We start from the raw sequence: 14541 nt of genomic DNA on the forward strand, positions 1-14541 counted from the left end.
TTTGCTGGTCAAGAAGATTAGGGAGGTCTTTAAGTACTGGTGACAGGGCCAGATGTGTTTTATTTAAACAGATCATTGTAGAAGCAACATGAAGCAGTGGGTCCCAAACATGCCTGCACATTAGAATCACCTGGGGATCTTTTCCAACTTCCCAAGACCAGACCATATCCCAGACTAATTAAATCACACTCCACTGTCTAGCAGCTGTGAGATCTTAGAAAGTAACTTAACTTCTCTGAATCTTTCCTCATTTAAAACACACACACACACACACACACACACACACACACACAAAACAAGATTGGATACAGAGAAGACGGTAGGACAACAACCTCTCAGGAATTCTTCAGGTAGTTAAATTAGGTATTCAGTGGAAAGTACCTATGTATACTAGATACTCAGTACCTATTAGTTTCTCCCAGAGACTGTTCTTATCATACAGGCCTTACTGACCTCCTAAATGTCTTCCATTTCTAGCCTCTACAATATAAACTTCTTTCTGTACTGTCCTGTACTGTTTGCAAATTTCTTTTATGTCTAATTTTTCCTTCTGACTAGAATGTATCACAGAACTGGCACTATAGTTTGTAAGTTTTCATTATCCTTCCTTCCATCCACCCACCCATCCAAACCCAGCCATCCATCCAAACCCACCCTTGCACTGAGCCAACATGCTTGATCGTACATCAAGTTCACATGGGTGGGGCAAATAAGTGCTACCCATACTGCCATTCACCCAGAAATCAGTCATCATTGGCCTTTGTATCCCTGCTCACACCCCGTAACAGTCCTTCACCAGATTATGGACACCCTACTCCAAAGGGCAAGAGTCATCAATAGGGCTCTGCCCTAGAGCTCCATACTGACACTGCCCCAGGCACCCTTTTCTCCACTGGGTTTCTGAAAGAGGTAGGTCCCATAGAACCAATTTCTTCCCAAAGATTTGAAAATGTTTTCTGTAAAGGCCCAGGTAGTAAACACTTGCATCTCTGCAGGCCACACATTCTCCGTCACAGCTATTCAGCTCTGCTCTTGGAGAAGGAAAGCAGCCACGGGTGTGGCTTTGGGCCCGTGACACTTGATTAGCAAAAAACGCACAGGACTGCACTTGGCCTGCTCAGCCATCGTCGCTGACTCCTGGTCCACCCTGTATTCAGTGGTTCCCAAACCTGCCTGCACTTTGGAATTACCTGGAAGCATCAACAGATACTTATGCCTGAGTCCTACCCCCATAGGTCATCATTTAGTTAGTCTGGAATATGGTCTGGGCTTAGGGAACCTAAAAAGATCCCCAGGTGATTCTAATGTGCAGGCATGTTTGGGAACCACTGCTCCATGTTGCTTCCACAAGTATCTACTCAAATAAAACACATCTGGCCCTGTCACCAGGGCCTAAAGACCTCCATAATCTTCTTGACCAGCAAATTAAGTCTCTGCCTGGTAGATCCCTAATATGCCTTTTCGGAGCTCCCTGGGGAGCACCTATCCCCAGAGCTCCCATTGTACTCCATTTCTTTACCCCCGACTCATTCATTCATCCCTTCACTCATTTGTTCAGTAAATAGTTATGGGCACCCACTGTGTGCCAGGCACTGTTCTAGGTGCTCAATACACAGTGGTGAGCAATATTCACAGATTCTGCACTCCCTGCACTGAGCAGCCTCACCTCAATTAGAACTAATCCCATTGCAATTAGTGTCAATATTGTGCAACGTATCAGTGGTAATTATCAAAAGGTTGGCATCTCCTTGGCCACACACTGGTCATCTCTGTATGTCCCATACCAAGAAGCAGCCCACAGAGAGCACAGAAGGAATGAACGCTCAATGTATGAAGGCACCCACTTCGTACGTTGTGTTCCCCAGTGTGTTTTAAAAGAAGCGGGAAGAAGGCAACAGGAGGCAGCTGTTAAAGGGACAAAAGTGGTGAAGGGCTCAGAAGACCTCAGGTTTATCGAGTTCTGAACGGAGCACTGTGCTCCGGTGGTCAAGAGCACAGGCTTTGAGGTCAGACAGACAGAGGGCTCAAATCCTGGCTCTTCCACGTACTCTCCATGGGACTTTGAGGAAATCTTTTTTGGTCTGAATCTGTTTCCTCATCTTTAAAATGCAGAAAGCAATAGTGCCTACTTCCAGGTTTGCACTAAGGACTAAATAACATAAAACGTGTAAAACACTTAGTAACTGGTGCATGGGAAGTGCTCAACAAATGTTAGCTTTTTTTTTTTAATATTTATTTATTTTGGCTGCTGCGGGTCTTAGTTGCAGCACACGGGATCTTTGTTGAAGCATGCAGGATCCTTAGTTGCCGCATGCAGACTCTTAGTTGCGGCATGCATGCGGGTTCTAGTTCCCCGACCACGGATTGAAGCCGGGTCCCCTGCGTTGGAAGCATGGAATCTTACCCACTGGACCACCAGGGAAAACCCCCAAATGTTAGGTCTTAATAGGCATCATCACTGTTATGGTTGTTGTAACTGTTGATACTACCACTGTAACTAAAGCCCGGCTCATGGTTTCAGTGTATGGAAATCATTTAACAAAAAGAGAGCTGACATTGTTTTACGGATATTCCTGCTTTCATCCCGATACTGCAACTAATCCGTTGTGGACCTCAGACTTAACACAAGTGACCTCTCTGGGCATCAATGTTTTAGACAATAAGGTAGGAGCAGGGTGAGACATACATTGTCTTAACACCTCTTCCATTTCTAGAATGTTCCTTCAAGCCATTTCTCTTGGAACAGTTGACATATTGCTAGATGTTAACTTGGCTGTTGGGCAGAGAGTCTCCATGGGCAGTTATCCAAAAAGGAGGGAAGGGACTCTAAGCATTTCTGCTTAGCCAGTCGTGTCAATCTAAAAGGGATTAAGAGAGGGCTTGAGCTAGAAGCACATTTCAGTGAAATCAAAAAACCCAGGCAGAGTTGAAAGTGGGCTAACTGAAATAGGATTGGATCAGGGCTTTCGAGAAACTCATTCTATCCAAATTAAATTGCAAACAGGAACCTGCCCCATTTGAAGATTTAGAAAGCTTGCTGTTGAGTGGGGAAGGGTATGAGTTTCAGCCAGAGACAGGGAATTAGGAAAGTCACTAATGTTGCCTGCTGCAGATGCTGGAAGCACCTGTAACAGCAAAGAATAAGCTCCTTAGTTTGAATTTTCTGGCATTCATTTATCAAGCCTCTGGAGCCTGCAGCTACAATGAAAACATATTAGCCTTTTCACAGTGTATGTATTTAGCTTCTGAAAATAATCTTCTTATCTCCTGTTTCATGAATTATCACTTTCATTTTCCTCCACAAGAAATTACACACCAAGAGAGGGCTTTAAGAGTTTACAATTTCTTTTTTGTATTCTGATTTTAAAATTGAAAAATAATCTCCTTACTCCTTGAGCTCCGCCAGTGAAGCTGAAATCCTAATGTCATGGCCCAGTAAGTACAGAGATGTAATTAAATCACTCCACTGAACTAATTCACCAAGAGGGCCACCACTGAAAGCTGTCTCTGCAATCTTAAATCCAGATTCCTTAGTCAGGAGGCCCAGGTGAACAAGGACCTGAAAAAACAAAAAAAGAAAAAAAAAAAAAAGAAGAGGCACATACTGATTCCCGTCAGACAAAGTACAAACTCCACAGTAACCTACCCAAAAGCCACCACCAATTCCAAAGTCATGTTTACGTTCTAATGAAATCTCAACATGGAGTAAACAATTTTTCTAGAAGGTACAGAGGAAGGAAGGAAATGATTTTTCATTGTTGTTTTAGAGAAATAAAGTCATTACTGCATTTGGTATGGCTATGAGTATGAGGTAGGGACAGATAATCCTGTTTTCCAAAAGTGGGGTACATTTGGAAAATCGGAATCAAAGGGGAATCAAGCAGGACGATAAAATATCTTTTAACTATATTGGGCTTTTTTCCCACAGCTGGAATATGTTTAAGCTTTTAACACAGAAAATTTCAAACACTAACAAAAGCTGACATGACAATATAGTCAATTCCACTGTACTCAACAATTATTAACTTCAACAATTATTAACTCCTGACAAGTCTTATTTAATGTACATCCCTCATTTTCTCCCAACCCCTCTAGCTTATCTTGCAGCAAATCCTAGACAGCCCAACCTTTCACCTGTAAATAGTTCAGTTGGCATTTCTAAAAGAAACAAACTTTCACTTAAAAAACATAACCGTAACATCACCCCAACGCCCCTAACATAGCTATTAAATCCTTAGTATTACCCAATATCCAGTTAGTCTATACACTTGCTCAACTGTCACTTATTTTTTTCAAGAGCAGTTGGTTGAGTCAAGTCAAATAAAGTGCACAAATTGTAATGCCTCATACGTCTCTTCCTTAACCTACGGTGGTGCCCGATTATCCTTTTTTGGGGGGATAGAGGCTGGTAATTTATTTGTCAAAGAAATTGGGTTGCATTTCCAATAGAGTCTCTCACACTCTAGATTTTGCTGACTGTGTAACAGATTCTTCTGTCCCCTGTGTTTATGGTAAATTAGTAATCAGATCTGCAGCCATGATCAAATTTGTATTTGATTTTTGGGGCAATACTACTTCGCAGGTGGTGACGTGTACTTCCAGTGGTGAGAACAAAATCTGGGTGTTTCTGTTTTGTGATGTTAGCAGCTACTGATGATCACTAGCCAGATGCAATAATCCATTAGGGGTTGCAAGTGGTGATATTCTATCATTCCTCCTGCATTTATTAGCTGCAATACTTCTATAGAGAAACTACCCCTAACGAAGGACAGCTTACATAGAAAAAACCTGGCAAATACTTGATTTTTTACTTGACAGTTTTCAAAATAACTAATTTGATCTTTAGCGTACTCTAATGATGACCAATGAGGATTTTAAATATATATATATCTCATTATAAAATCATGAATATAAGTATATTTGATGTGTTTCAATAACTGCAGTTATTATTCTTACTCATTACCAAATTGTACCATCTTGGGCAATGGGAGACTATTAAAGTTGGCTTCTAAGTTCTTTGACAAAACCCTAGTAGTCTTCAATAGTTTCTTTGCTCTCTGACACGACAAGGCGTTCCAAGCTCATCTTGTACAACGTCTGTCTCAGGCCTTAATCAGCCATTTTTCCAAGAACCTTTTAGGCCATTTAGTGAAAATGGTATTTAAAGATCAAAGTCTGGTGCCTAGCATACTCTAGATGATCACTGTTTACAGGCCTTTTCAGTGGACATAGCTAGAAAATTTATTTTTCCTCAAGGATAAAAATAATCATGAGTTCACACTGGTTTTTCCAATTCAAACCCAGGATTACAGGAGCTTTATCAATTTTTATAGCATTATCCATCTCACATCTGTTACTTCCTTTCTCTCTCCCACACTGAAAATTCCACTTCTCCAGGACACTAACATAATTGCTAATTTGCTTTATTCCAAGACACATAATGGATTCGGAAGGAGAATATCACCACCACCACCTCTTACAGGATTAGAAAAATTGTTTTAAGATATTTTTGCAGTTTTTTTTTTTTTTATCATGTGTGATATCCCATCAGAAATGTTCAAAGTACTGTGCTCTGAAGTCACTAAGAATAGCCCTTCTCCGTGTGCTTAGAGTAAAAGTGGACACGTGGTCAGTTCACTTGCTTTACTTTTCCCTTAAGATTTTGTTTTGTAATTAAATTGTTTTACACTTAAGTAAAATGATTCCAGTGTCAAATCTACAAAGCAAGATATATTCAGAGAAGTCCAGTTTCTATACTTGTTGCCTCCACACTATCCCCTCTGACTCCCCTTATTAGACTCTTTTTATTGTGGTAAAACATACATAAGCTTTACCATTTTGACCATTTTTAAGTGTACAGTTCAGTGGCATTAAGTACACTCACACTGTCGTGCAACCATTCCCACCATCCATCTCCTTTATTTTTAATTGCATGCTTTGCTATTCCATTTAAAAAATCGGAGCAAGAAGCATATATGTATATCATGTATACATTATATATGTGTATATATGTGTGTGTATATGTATATATCTATAGGTACATATGTAGGTGTAGATACAGATATACAGATAAATTCCTTCTTCCTTTTAAAAATAATGTTCACTATTCTCCACCTACCATGTCTTCACATAACAATATATCCTGGAGATAACTGCAGAGGATTATACAGAAATTACTCTTTCTTTTCATAGCCCACCTGGATCTATGACCACATACTCTTTCCTGGAGGACTCTGATGCCAGGATGTCTGGTCCTGCTGTCTCATAAGCTCAAGGGATCTAAGCAAAACTGACTCATTAAACTGTGACTTGGGGTTCTGCAAGTGTATCTGTATTTTTGCCCCAAAGGTATCAAATTAGTCAAATTAGGAATACTAAACTCGTTTTTCATTTATTTTTAGATATGGGAACAGAGTGTTTACTTTTCTCGTTTATTCTTCATCAGAATAGTTCATCTAATGTCATGGCCACTTGATGTATAACTAATAGGAACATAAGCAGAAGCACCACCAAACAGAACAGCAATGAAACTCACCAGTTAGTTGCCCAAATCCCAGAGCTGACACATACCAAGAATATGAAATTGTCATGATGATGTCAACAGGAAGTTCTTCCAGATTGTATTCGGGTAAAGAGGAGAGAATTACATTTCCTGATGCCACTGACACAGAGTCAGAGGGTTCATAGCAAAATCTTACAAGCAGATATTCTGCCTGGCTTCACCCAAGAAACATGTGTACCAGTTCCTGCTAAGTATAATTACTGTAACCGGGGAAAACGACAGCCCCAAACAATGGCTGTACAAGAAGAGACTGCACAGATTCACCCTGAGGGAATATCATTTGAGACATGACATTTCTCTTAGCCTGTCTCCACGAAAATCAAATTTTCAAGAAAACTGGCACCCAACTGAAGTGAATTAATCAGAAACTCACTTTCTTCCGCTTTCTCTTTTCAAGATTCTGCTTCTCTGCCAAGGACCTGATTGCCTGGATCCACGCATCAGCCATTCGCCGGATCCGTAGTCTCATCCATCGGAATTCTTCATGCTTTTTCATCATACTGTAGAGAATATTAAAATCCGTACGAATCTCTGCCTAGAAACAGAAATTTAATAAAAATGAGTAGAAGATAAGAGGTCCAAAAGCATAATGGTTTTCATGATGTGACATTGAAAACTTGAAAGAGATAGTCAATTAAACACAGGGCTTCAAAAGTCTGGTCTGCTGAATAGCTTTGCTTGAAGCGCCCAGGACTGCAAATTGAGGCAAAGGCCTCTTGACTGCTGCGCTGCTATAAGGGACATCATTAAAAAATCAGAAGTGGAGAAAGGCAGCACAGACTTGCAAAGCCCTGAGCTACGTCAAAAATGCATATTTTACAGGGAATGTGCTTGATACACCTTGAAATTCTCTGCACCCGAATTTACTGGCCCCTTGATCTACTGCAGGGTAGCAGACTCCTGGGAAAACTGAAGTCAATTATTAACAGGCTACCTGCCATTGTGTAGGCTGCCAAAAAGCCTCATTCTGTCCACAAAGTTAAGTAGGGAAATAAATCCTCATCCTCTAGTTTTGTCCCAATCCAAACAAACAGGAGTTTATTATTTTCTAAGGAATTTAAAAGCCAGGAATACCATTTTCCTAGAGTAACTGACTAAAATTTCAAATTCAAGCCAAAAGGGCTTCCCTGGTGGTGCAGTGGTTAAGAATCCGCCTGCCAATGCAGGGGACACGGGTTCGAGCCCCGGTCTGGGAGCAACTAAGCCCGTGCATCACAACTACTGAACCTGTGCTCTAGAGCCCGCGAGCCACAGCTGCTGAAGCCCACACACCTACAGCCCATGCTCCGCAACAAGAGAAGCCACCGCAACGGGAAGCCCGCGCACCACAACGAAGAGTCGCCCCCGCTCACCGCAACTAGAGAAAGCCCACGTGCAGCAGCAAAGACCCAACACAGTCAAAAATTAAAAAAAAAAAAAAATTCAAGCCAAAATAACTTAAAAGTCAGGAAGACTATTTTTCTAAGATAGGTGGATGCAACCAGCAATTGAAATAACAGAGAAAAATAATAACACTAGTATTTTTTTCATGTAACATCTAAATAAAACATTCACTAAATCCATCTTTCAGCAGTTACCATAGTTCATTCCAACACTCATCTGACCATGTCCTTGACTCAACAGTTTCCCAAGAATGCCATGGTCTAAGCGAGGCTCGGCAAACTCTGCCTCTTGGACCAAATCCCCCTCGCTATGTAAAGTTTTATCAGAACACAGTCACGCCCACTCATTTACATATTGCCTAGGGCTGCCCTGTGCCACCGGTCAGAACTGAGTAGTTGCAACAGAGATCTGGCCTGCAAAGATGAAAATATTTAGTATCTGGCCTGTCACAGAAAAAAATTAGCTGATCCCTGGGGTGAAGAATAAAGACTTGAGCTTTTAATACAAAGCTTTTCCAGCCCCTACCTACCTTTCCCATTTCATCTTCATTCCAGCTTATCCAAACCCCTATGGCCCTATGGCTCTACTCCCTGAAAATGCCACGCTCTTGTACAGGCACCTGTCCCCCTGCCACCAGAGACATCTTTCTCTCTTTGACCTGGTATAAACTCATTCAGTGCTTTAAATTCAACTCCAAGGTCATCTTCTCTTTACATGCTCTCCTGACCCATGCAGGCTGAGATCGCCACTTCTTTATTAATTTCCATGGGCCTATGTTTCAGTGTTGACGTGGTCATTATTTACAACCATCACCCTCATTATTAAATCACTGGGCGCCTCCACGTCTGGCACCAGGTCTTATTCGTATCAGTAGCCTATCACGTAGGAACCCTCAGAGAACCGCTCAATAAATAAACATATGCTAACTGGTTGACTGATTTGGTCACTCAGACTTCCACAGGGCTGGGGATAGAAGTTCTTTCGTTTACCGTTATTTCAGAGTACAGCTGGCAGAAGACTCCACATGTATCACTTGGCATCATACTCAAATCACAAGCCTAGTGAGAGGTTTCCAAAATCACTTACCAATGAATTACGATCAGCTTCTTCGTAGGGATTTTTTGCTCTCCAAGGTAAATGAGGACACCAATTTTCAACCTGAAAAATAGAAATCAGAGACACTAAGTATGCTGGTGCATCTGTAAATGAATTAATGTCTGTGCAAAGTTCCAAGCACAGTTCCTGGTACACAGGAAGTGGGTTAAGTGGGTTATTACTATTACCGGTCAGACTCCCACACTTTTAGCTAGCCATCCAGAGGCAGGGCCCCTCTCTGATGAAACAATAAGTAGCCAAGGTCCCAAGGAGCGTATCATGACACTTCACATCTGTCCTTCAAAGACTTCACAGTGACAGATTCCTTAATCATTTAATCCTCGAACTTCTACACAGAAGGAGAGGGGGTCTTGCAGCAGAAAGTTAAAAGACTTGAACACTGCTGCCAGGGAATGGGAATGCAAAGGTGCCTCTGTGCTATTTAGCAAGAGGACAGGAATGACTCGTTATCTGCTGTGGTGTGGCGGGCACGGAAACATCAAGGCATATGAGCCACAGAACTCCATCGAGTATCTCCAAATTAGGAATGCAACAGAGAGTTTAAGGCTAACTGATCAAGGCTTCCCCTTATTTTCTGGCTGTTCACTTCACACTAACTCAAGGAACAGGGTGATAAAACCTATTGGAAACAGAGATGAAAGAAAAAAAAAATGCCGCAGCAATCTTGTGAGAGCCATTCTGGAAGATGGACTGTTCTGTCAATGCACTGGAGTTTAGAGAGCTGGGGGAGGAGGAAATTTACAGGAATGACTTCAACAAAGGTTAACAAAGAAAATTAGGCAAATTCACACTTTCTAGTAAATGAAAAATGCACTGAGCAATACTGATGTCTGACCTCTTTGCCAAAACTGGCCATATAATTCCAAGATAGCATGTCACCCATTTATTAATATATGAGGTTATTAAAGATGGTTAATAAACAGGGGCTGAAAATAATGTTTCTGGGGCCAGGTGGACCTATAAAAATGAAGAGTACAAGAGGGTGGGGGGCATCCTTGGAGCGCACGGGGGAGGCAGGGAGGCGTGTGAGGTCAGAGCTCCTGGGTCAGCAATGCACAGTCACACAAGCTGGTTGGCCCTCCAGCTCCTGGTGAGTTTTCAAAGAAACAAAGCAGTTTCACTACTCTAGAAATCTCTCTTAAAGCCAGGTGATTTTGACTAGGACCCGAAATAATTGGGCAATCTGCATAAAGCCCTCTGCCACTGCAAATGATCTGAAAGTAACAAGCAGAGGGCAAAAGCTTGGGGGAGGATGGAATTCCTGGATAGGAAAAGTCCACAATATTCTGTTTTCTTTTTGTGGAGTGAAATCAGACTTGACCACATTTGTGAATGACTTCAGAGACTCAAAAGGACTCCTCATAAGAAAAGTTGCAGTGGTTTTTACTCATAAAACAAAAGAAAATACTAACTTGCCTGGAATGCCTATGTCTAAATACTGAGCCCTTATACAGCAACATCACCATGAAAGGCAAAATCACCAAGGAAAAGCACTCTATTGACACAAATGAGAAAAGTGAGAGAGAAGCAGCAGAAAAGAGGCCGCCAAGGGGATGAAGCCTCGGCTGGTCCCAGCAGCCTACACACGACACACAGGTGTGCCTTGTGTTCTCAGGCCGGACTGAATTATTGAATTCAAATTAAATTTTTGTAAATGGACTCAATAAGACAGTGCTTTAAAGCATATTTGTAACATGAAGGCTTCAGATGGATTGTAGACCTGATTGTGAGACCTTCCACCGCACAGAAAAAAGCGTGAGGATGCGCAAGCAGGGTATAGATTTGTAGTCAACCCCACACTAAATAAATAACAAAATGTACACAGCAGCATGTCAGGATAAAAAATGTCCTCCTGAAGAGCACGATAGGGAAAGATGAAACACGACTATGAATAAAGCGAACCAACCCAAAGGAGAGACATGAGTGAGGTCAGGTAAAGGAGAGTACATTCACTCCTCTGCCCTTACAAGAATCTTCTGAAATTTACTCGCAGGAAAACACAGTCCAAGGTGATCTTCTAAAATACTGGCTTCCCTACAGAATATTCAAGACTTTAATTCCTCTTTGAAACTGATCTTTATCTCAGTTCTTCTTACTTTAAATCACTGGATAATACTGGGCAAGATTTCAAGGGCAACCCTGAAAGAATGGGAAATGGAGTCTGCCTATTTTAGCTTTCAGCAAGAAATCTTAGCGTTACACATTCACTCATGATGGAGGAGAAACCAATTCTGAACGTCCTGACACAGGAGTACAGTGGGTTTTCAGGGTGGCTGTTTCTGTACACAGTGATAGGATAACTGGTTAATGAAATAATTAAATTATACATAAACCAATTGCTCCACAGGGAGAGGGGGAGAAAACAAACCCATTTCTTTCTGAAACCTCGGAGGGTTACCAGGATTGGAAGAAAGCCAGCACCTGCAATAACTCCACCTACTGAGACAAAAAGCCCTCAAATGAGCAACATATTCCTAAATAAGAACATCGTTAATAACACTCAGGGAGAATCTTGCTCAGGGCTAATAATTCACCCTCCTCATCCCTAACTGTTTTGTCTGATCTACCTTGGCTCCTTCAGTGAGTCTAACCATCCAGCACAGCATCCTACCAAGAACACTGGACCCCAGAATGAGCCCACTGTCTTCCTGATCTGGAAGCTCTTCTATTTCAACTCATTCTTACCATCTCTCTTCCTGGCTCTCAGAACCCTAGTGTCCTAGGTCTGCCTGTGGTTATCTTCCTTCACCTACTGCCTTGGCTATGCTTTTTTCCAGCTGTGCCCTTGGTGCTCTCCTTGGGACAGGATCTGTGGCACCGGACCCTCCCACTGTCTACCCTGACCTCTACCAGACTCCTGCAAGCTGGCAAGTCCTCCATCAAGCCCTGTGCCAGGGAAGGGACTGGACAGCCTTAAAATAGTCCACAAATCACCACAGTAAGTCTAAAAATTGAAAACCACCTGAGTTCACGGCAATACGTACACAACAATCGATAGAGGAGCAGAACCATGACTCTATTAACCTTCGATCTGAAGGCGAAACTTCTACAGGAACTAATCTTTTTAGTGCACTAGATTCAGGCTACAAAACGAAGAGGCAGCAGAAACAGAAAAGACCAGCCAGGCTAGACCTTTGGAACATTAAGATGTCTTTCACAGAGAGGGCACAATGAATCACTTTTCTTGAGCAAGGAGATCTAAAATTAACCAATTTTATTTTTGACATTCCTCCTCCCAATGATGTAAACTTCTTTGATCTGAGAAGGTTTTACAGCTTCATCACATACAATGTGAATCAAAGCAAAATCCCTAAACAGACCTCAAACTTACTTTCAAGTTCCGTAGGATGGACAATTCATTACATTTAAGAAAAAAGAAACTGCTTATAGAGATTCCTACAGCTCAAGTTGGAATTTAAAGGGGGAAAAGAAGAAAATTAGAGCAAAAATGAGGAGATTTAACGTATATATGTGTGTACTTCGGTGTAACTGGTCTAACTCTCTGTAGTAATGTTCTGTTCTTTTGAAAGAATAATAATCAGATTCCATTATGGCCTCTTCTCTCATGCTTAATGTGAAAGGTTTTGCTTTAATGGATCACTGACATAGAATTTCACGCTGTTCTTTTCCTAGAGTAAGTGCAATCAAAACTAAACGCGCAAAATGCCTAAGGAAAGTCTGAGGTTATCTCTGGATATTGGCGTCATGGGTCCTTTGCATTTTCTTCTGTATGTGAATCTTCATATTACGACTTTTTTTTTTTTTTTTACAATGAACATTTCTTAAATAAGTTTTAAAGGCATTACATTATATAGGCATACAGTCATTTACTGAAGGTTTACAGTTCAGGGAAAAAAATGAACTTGACTGCATCCCATCATTTAATCCCCTGAAGTGCCCTATGACGTGGGTACCATTGCCAGGTTACAAGTGAGGAAAGCAAGGCTTAAAGGGGCTGAGAACTTGCCGAGTTACACTCACTAGTGAGCAGCAGGGCTGGGTGATGACTGAGATCTGTCGGTTCCTGGACCAGGACGTGTCAGAGCCACCGTAAAGGCCAAGCTCAGTGAAGGGCGAGGATAAGAGAGCTGCGCAACGTGGAATCCACCAAAATGAATTCTATGCCCAACTCCACAAACAGCTAGGGGGATAGCCTCAAACCATTTGACTTTCAAGTTTTCTCATCTACAAAATGAAGGTGCTGGCTTGGGTGACCTCTTAGTAATTCTATTAGCTTTAAGGTCTGAAAAAGATGGTTGGACATCATCCTGTCAGGCTAGTTGGTTACATACCAAAAGGATACCATTGACTATATCTATTCATTCGATCCACTGATGATACACACATATATACATCCACACAGATTTGTTGAACTGATGACATATCAAATGTAGTTACTCATTAAGGGGCATGCTTTTAAAAAAGACTTCCTTTACTGCACGCCACTCCCCTCCCTGGCCTACTCCCCTGTCTCAAGTTTTGAACAGGAAAGGCACATGGTAAAGGATGTCCACACATGTGAGTGGCTCTGCTATCTGGGCTCATCCTCTCCATCAAACACCTGAGATGATGAATATTTGGGCCAAATTGCTTATTAGGAAAGGTTGTGCCTGTGGGGTGAGTAGAAGACGAAGAAGAAAAGCGACAATATGCTAGGAGCCAAGCACTAGGAAAAGCGCTTCACACACATCATGTCCTTCGGTCTCCACATAATCCTCTGGGCAAGGCCCATCATGACAGATAAAGACAGAGGTGCAGGGCAGCCCCACAGCTGGGGACGGAAGTGCTGTCTGTCCTGCACAGGGCCGTACACTTAGCAGAGAAGCCAGACGTGTGGTTCCTGCAGTCCCACAAGCACAGTCCAGCCTTTGATATTAGAGTATGATTGCCTAGATCTTCTCTACAAAATCCTTCAGAAAGGGTTTACTCTGCTCCTATTGCAGGGCAGTGCTGGAAGGGCCATGAAAGTGATGGCAACTCCCTGCCCGCAGCCCTCGCCCCTGATGTCTCTTCCGCGCATAAGGGGCGATTGTTTCAAAGCCTAAAGTGGATTACATCCTACACTAACTCAGACCCTTCAGTGGCTTCTCCTCACCCTCAGAATAAAACCCAGAATTTATCCTCAACCTTACGCTGCCTGCCTCACTACCCCCGTCCCCCAAAGAACTCCCTTCCAAGTCCAAACACACGCTAGGCTCATTCTTACCTCGGGAGGGTGGCCAGGTTTGTGAGGGGAGGGGAAAAGATGCTCAGTTAAATTCGAATTTCAGACAAAGGATGATTTTTCTTTTTGGTATGTTGCATGCAGTATCTGTCATACACTCGCAGTTAAAAATTAAATAAAACACTCTTTCCCTGAAATTCATTATCATTAGGTATCTTGTATTTTACCTGGTAACCCCATACCTCAGCGCTTCTGCATCTGCTCTCTCTCTACCTGAAACACTTTTCCTTCCAGAGCTCCCATGCCTGCCTGCCTG

General features: G+C 42.1%; 1 protein-coding gene across 4 annotated transcripts in view; it reads right to left on the reverse strand.

Moving 5' to 3' along the window:
- MGAT5 (alpha-1,6-mannosylglycoprotein 6-beta-N-acetylglucosaminyltransferase) overlaps positions 1–14541 on the reverse strand; it is a 362902-nt gene that overhangs the window by 130009 nt on the left and 218352 nt on the right. For all 4 annotated transcript variants that reach the window (XM_019925447.3, XM_019925446.3, XM_073807768.1 and 1 more), the window contains exons 7-9: positions 9032–9103; positions 6936–7097; positions 3390–3559 (exon numbers count right to left, since the gene is read on the reverse strand). In XM_019925447.3, coding sequence (XP_019781006.1) covers positions 3390–3559; positions 6936–7097; positions 9032–9103 — 404 coding nt within the window. The remainder of the gene's footprint in view (positions 1–3389; positions 3560–6935; positions 7098–9031; positions 9104–14541) is intronic.

The sequence above is a fragment of the Tursiops truncatus genome, chromosome 7 (assembly GCF_011762595.2).
Source record: "Tursiops truncatus isolate mTurTru1 chromosome 7, mTurTru1.mat.Y, whole genome shotgun sequence".
Lineage (NCBI taxonomy): Eukaryota > Metazoa > Chordata > Mammalia > Artiodactyla > Delphinidae > Tursiops > Tursiops truncatus.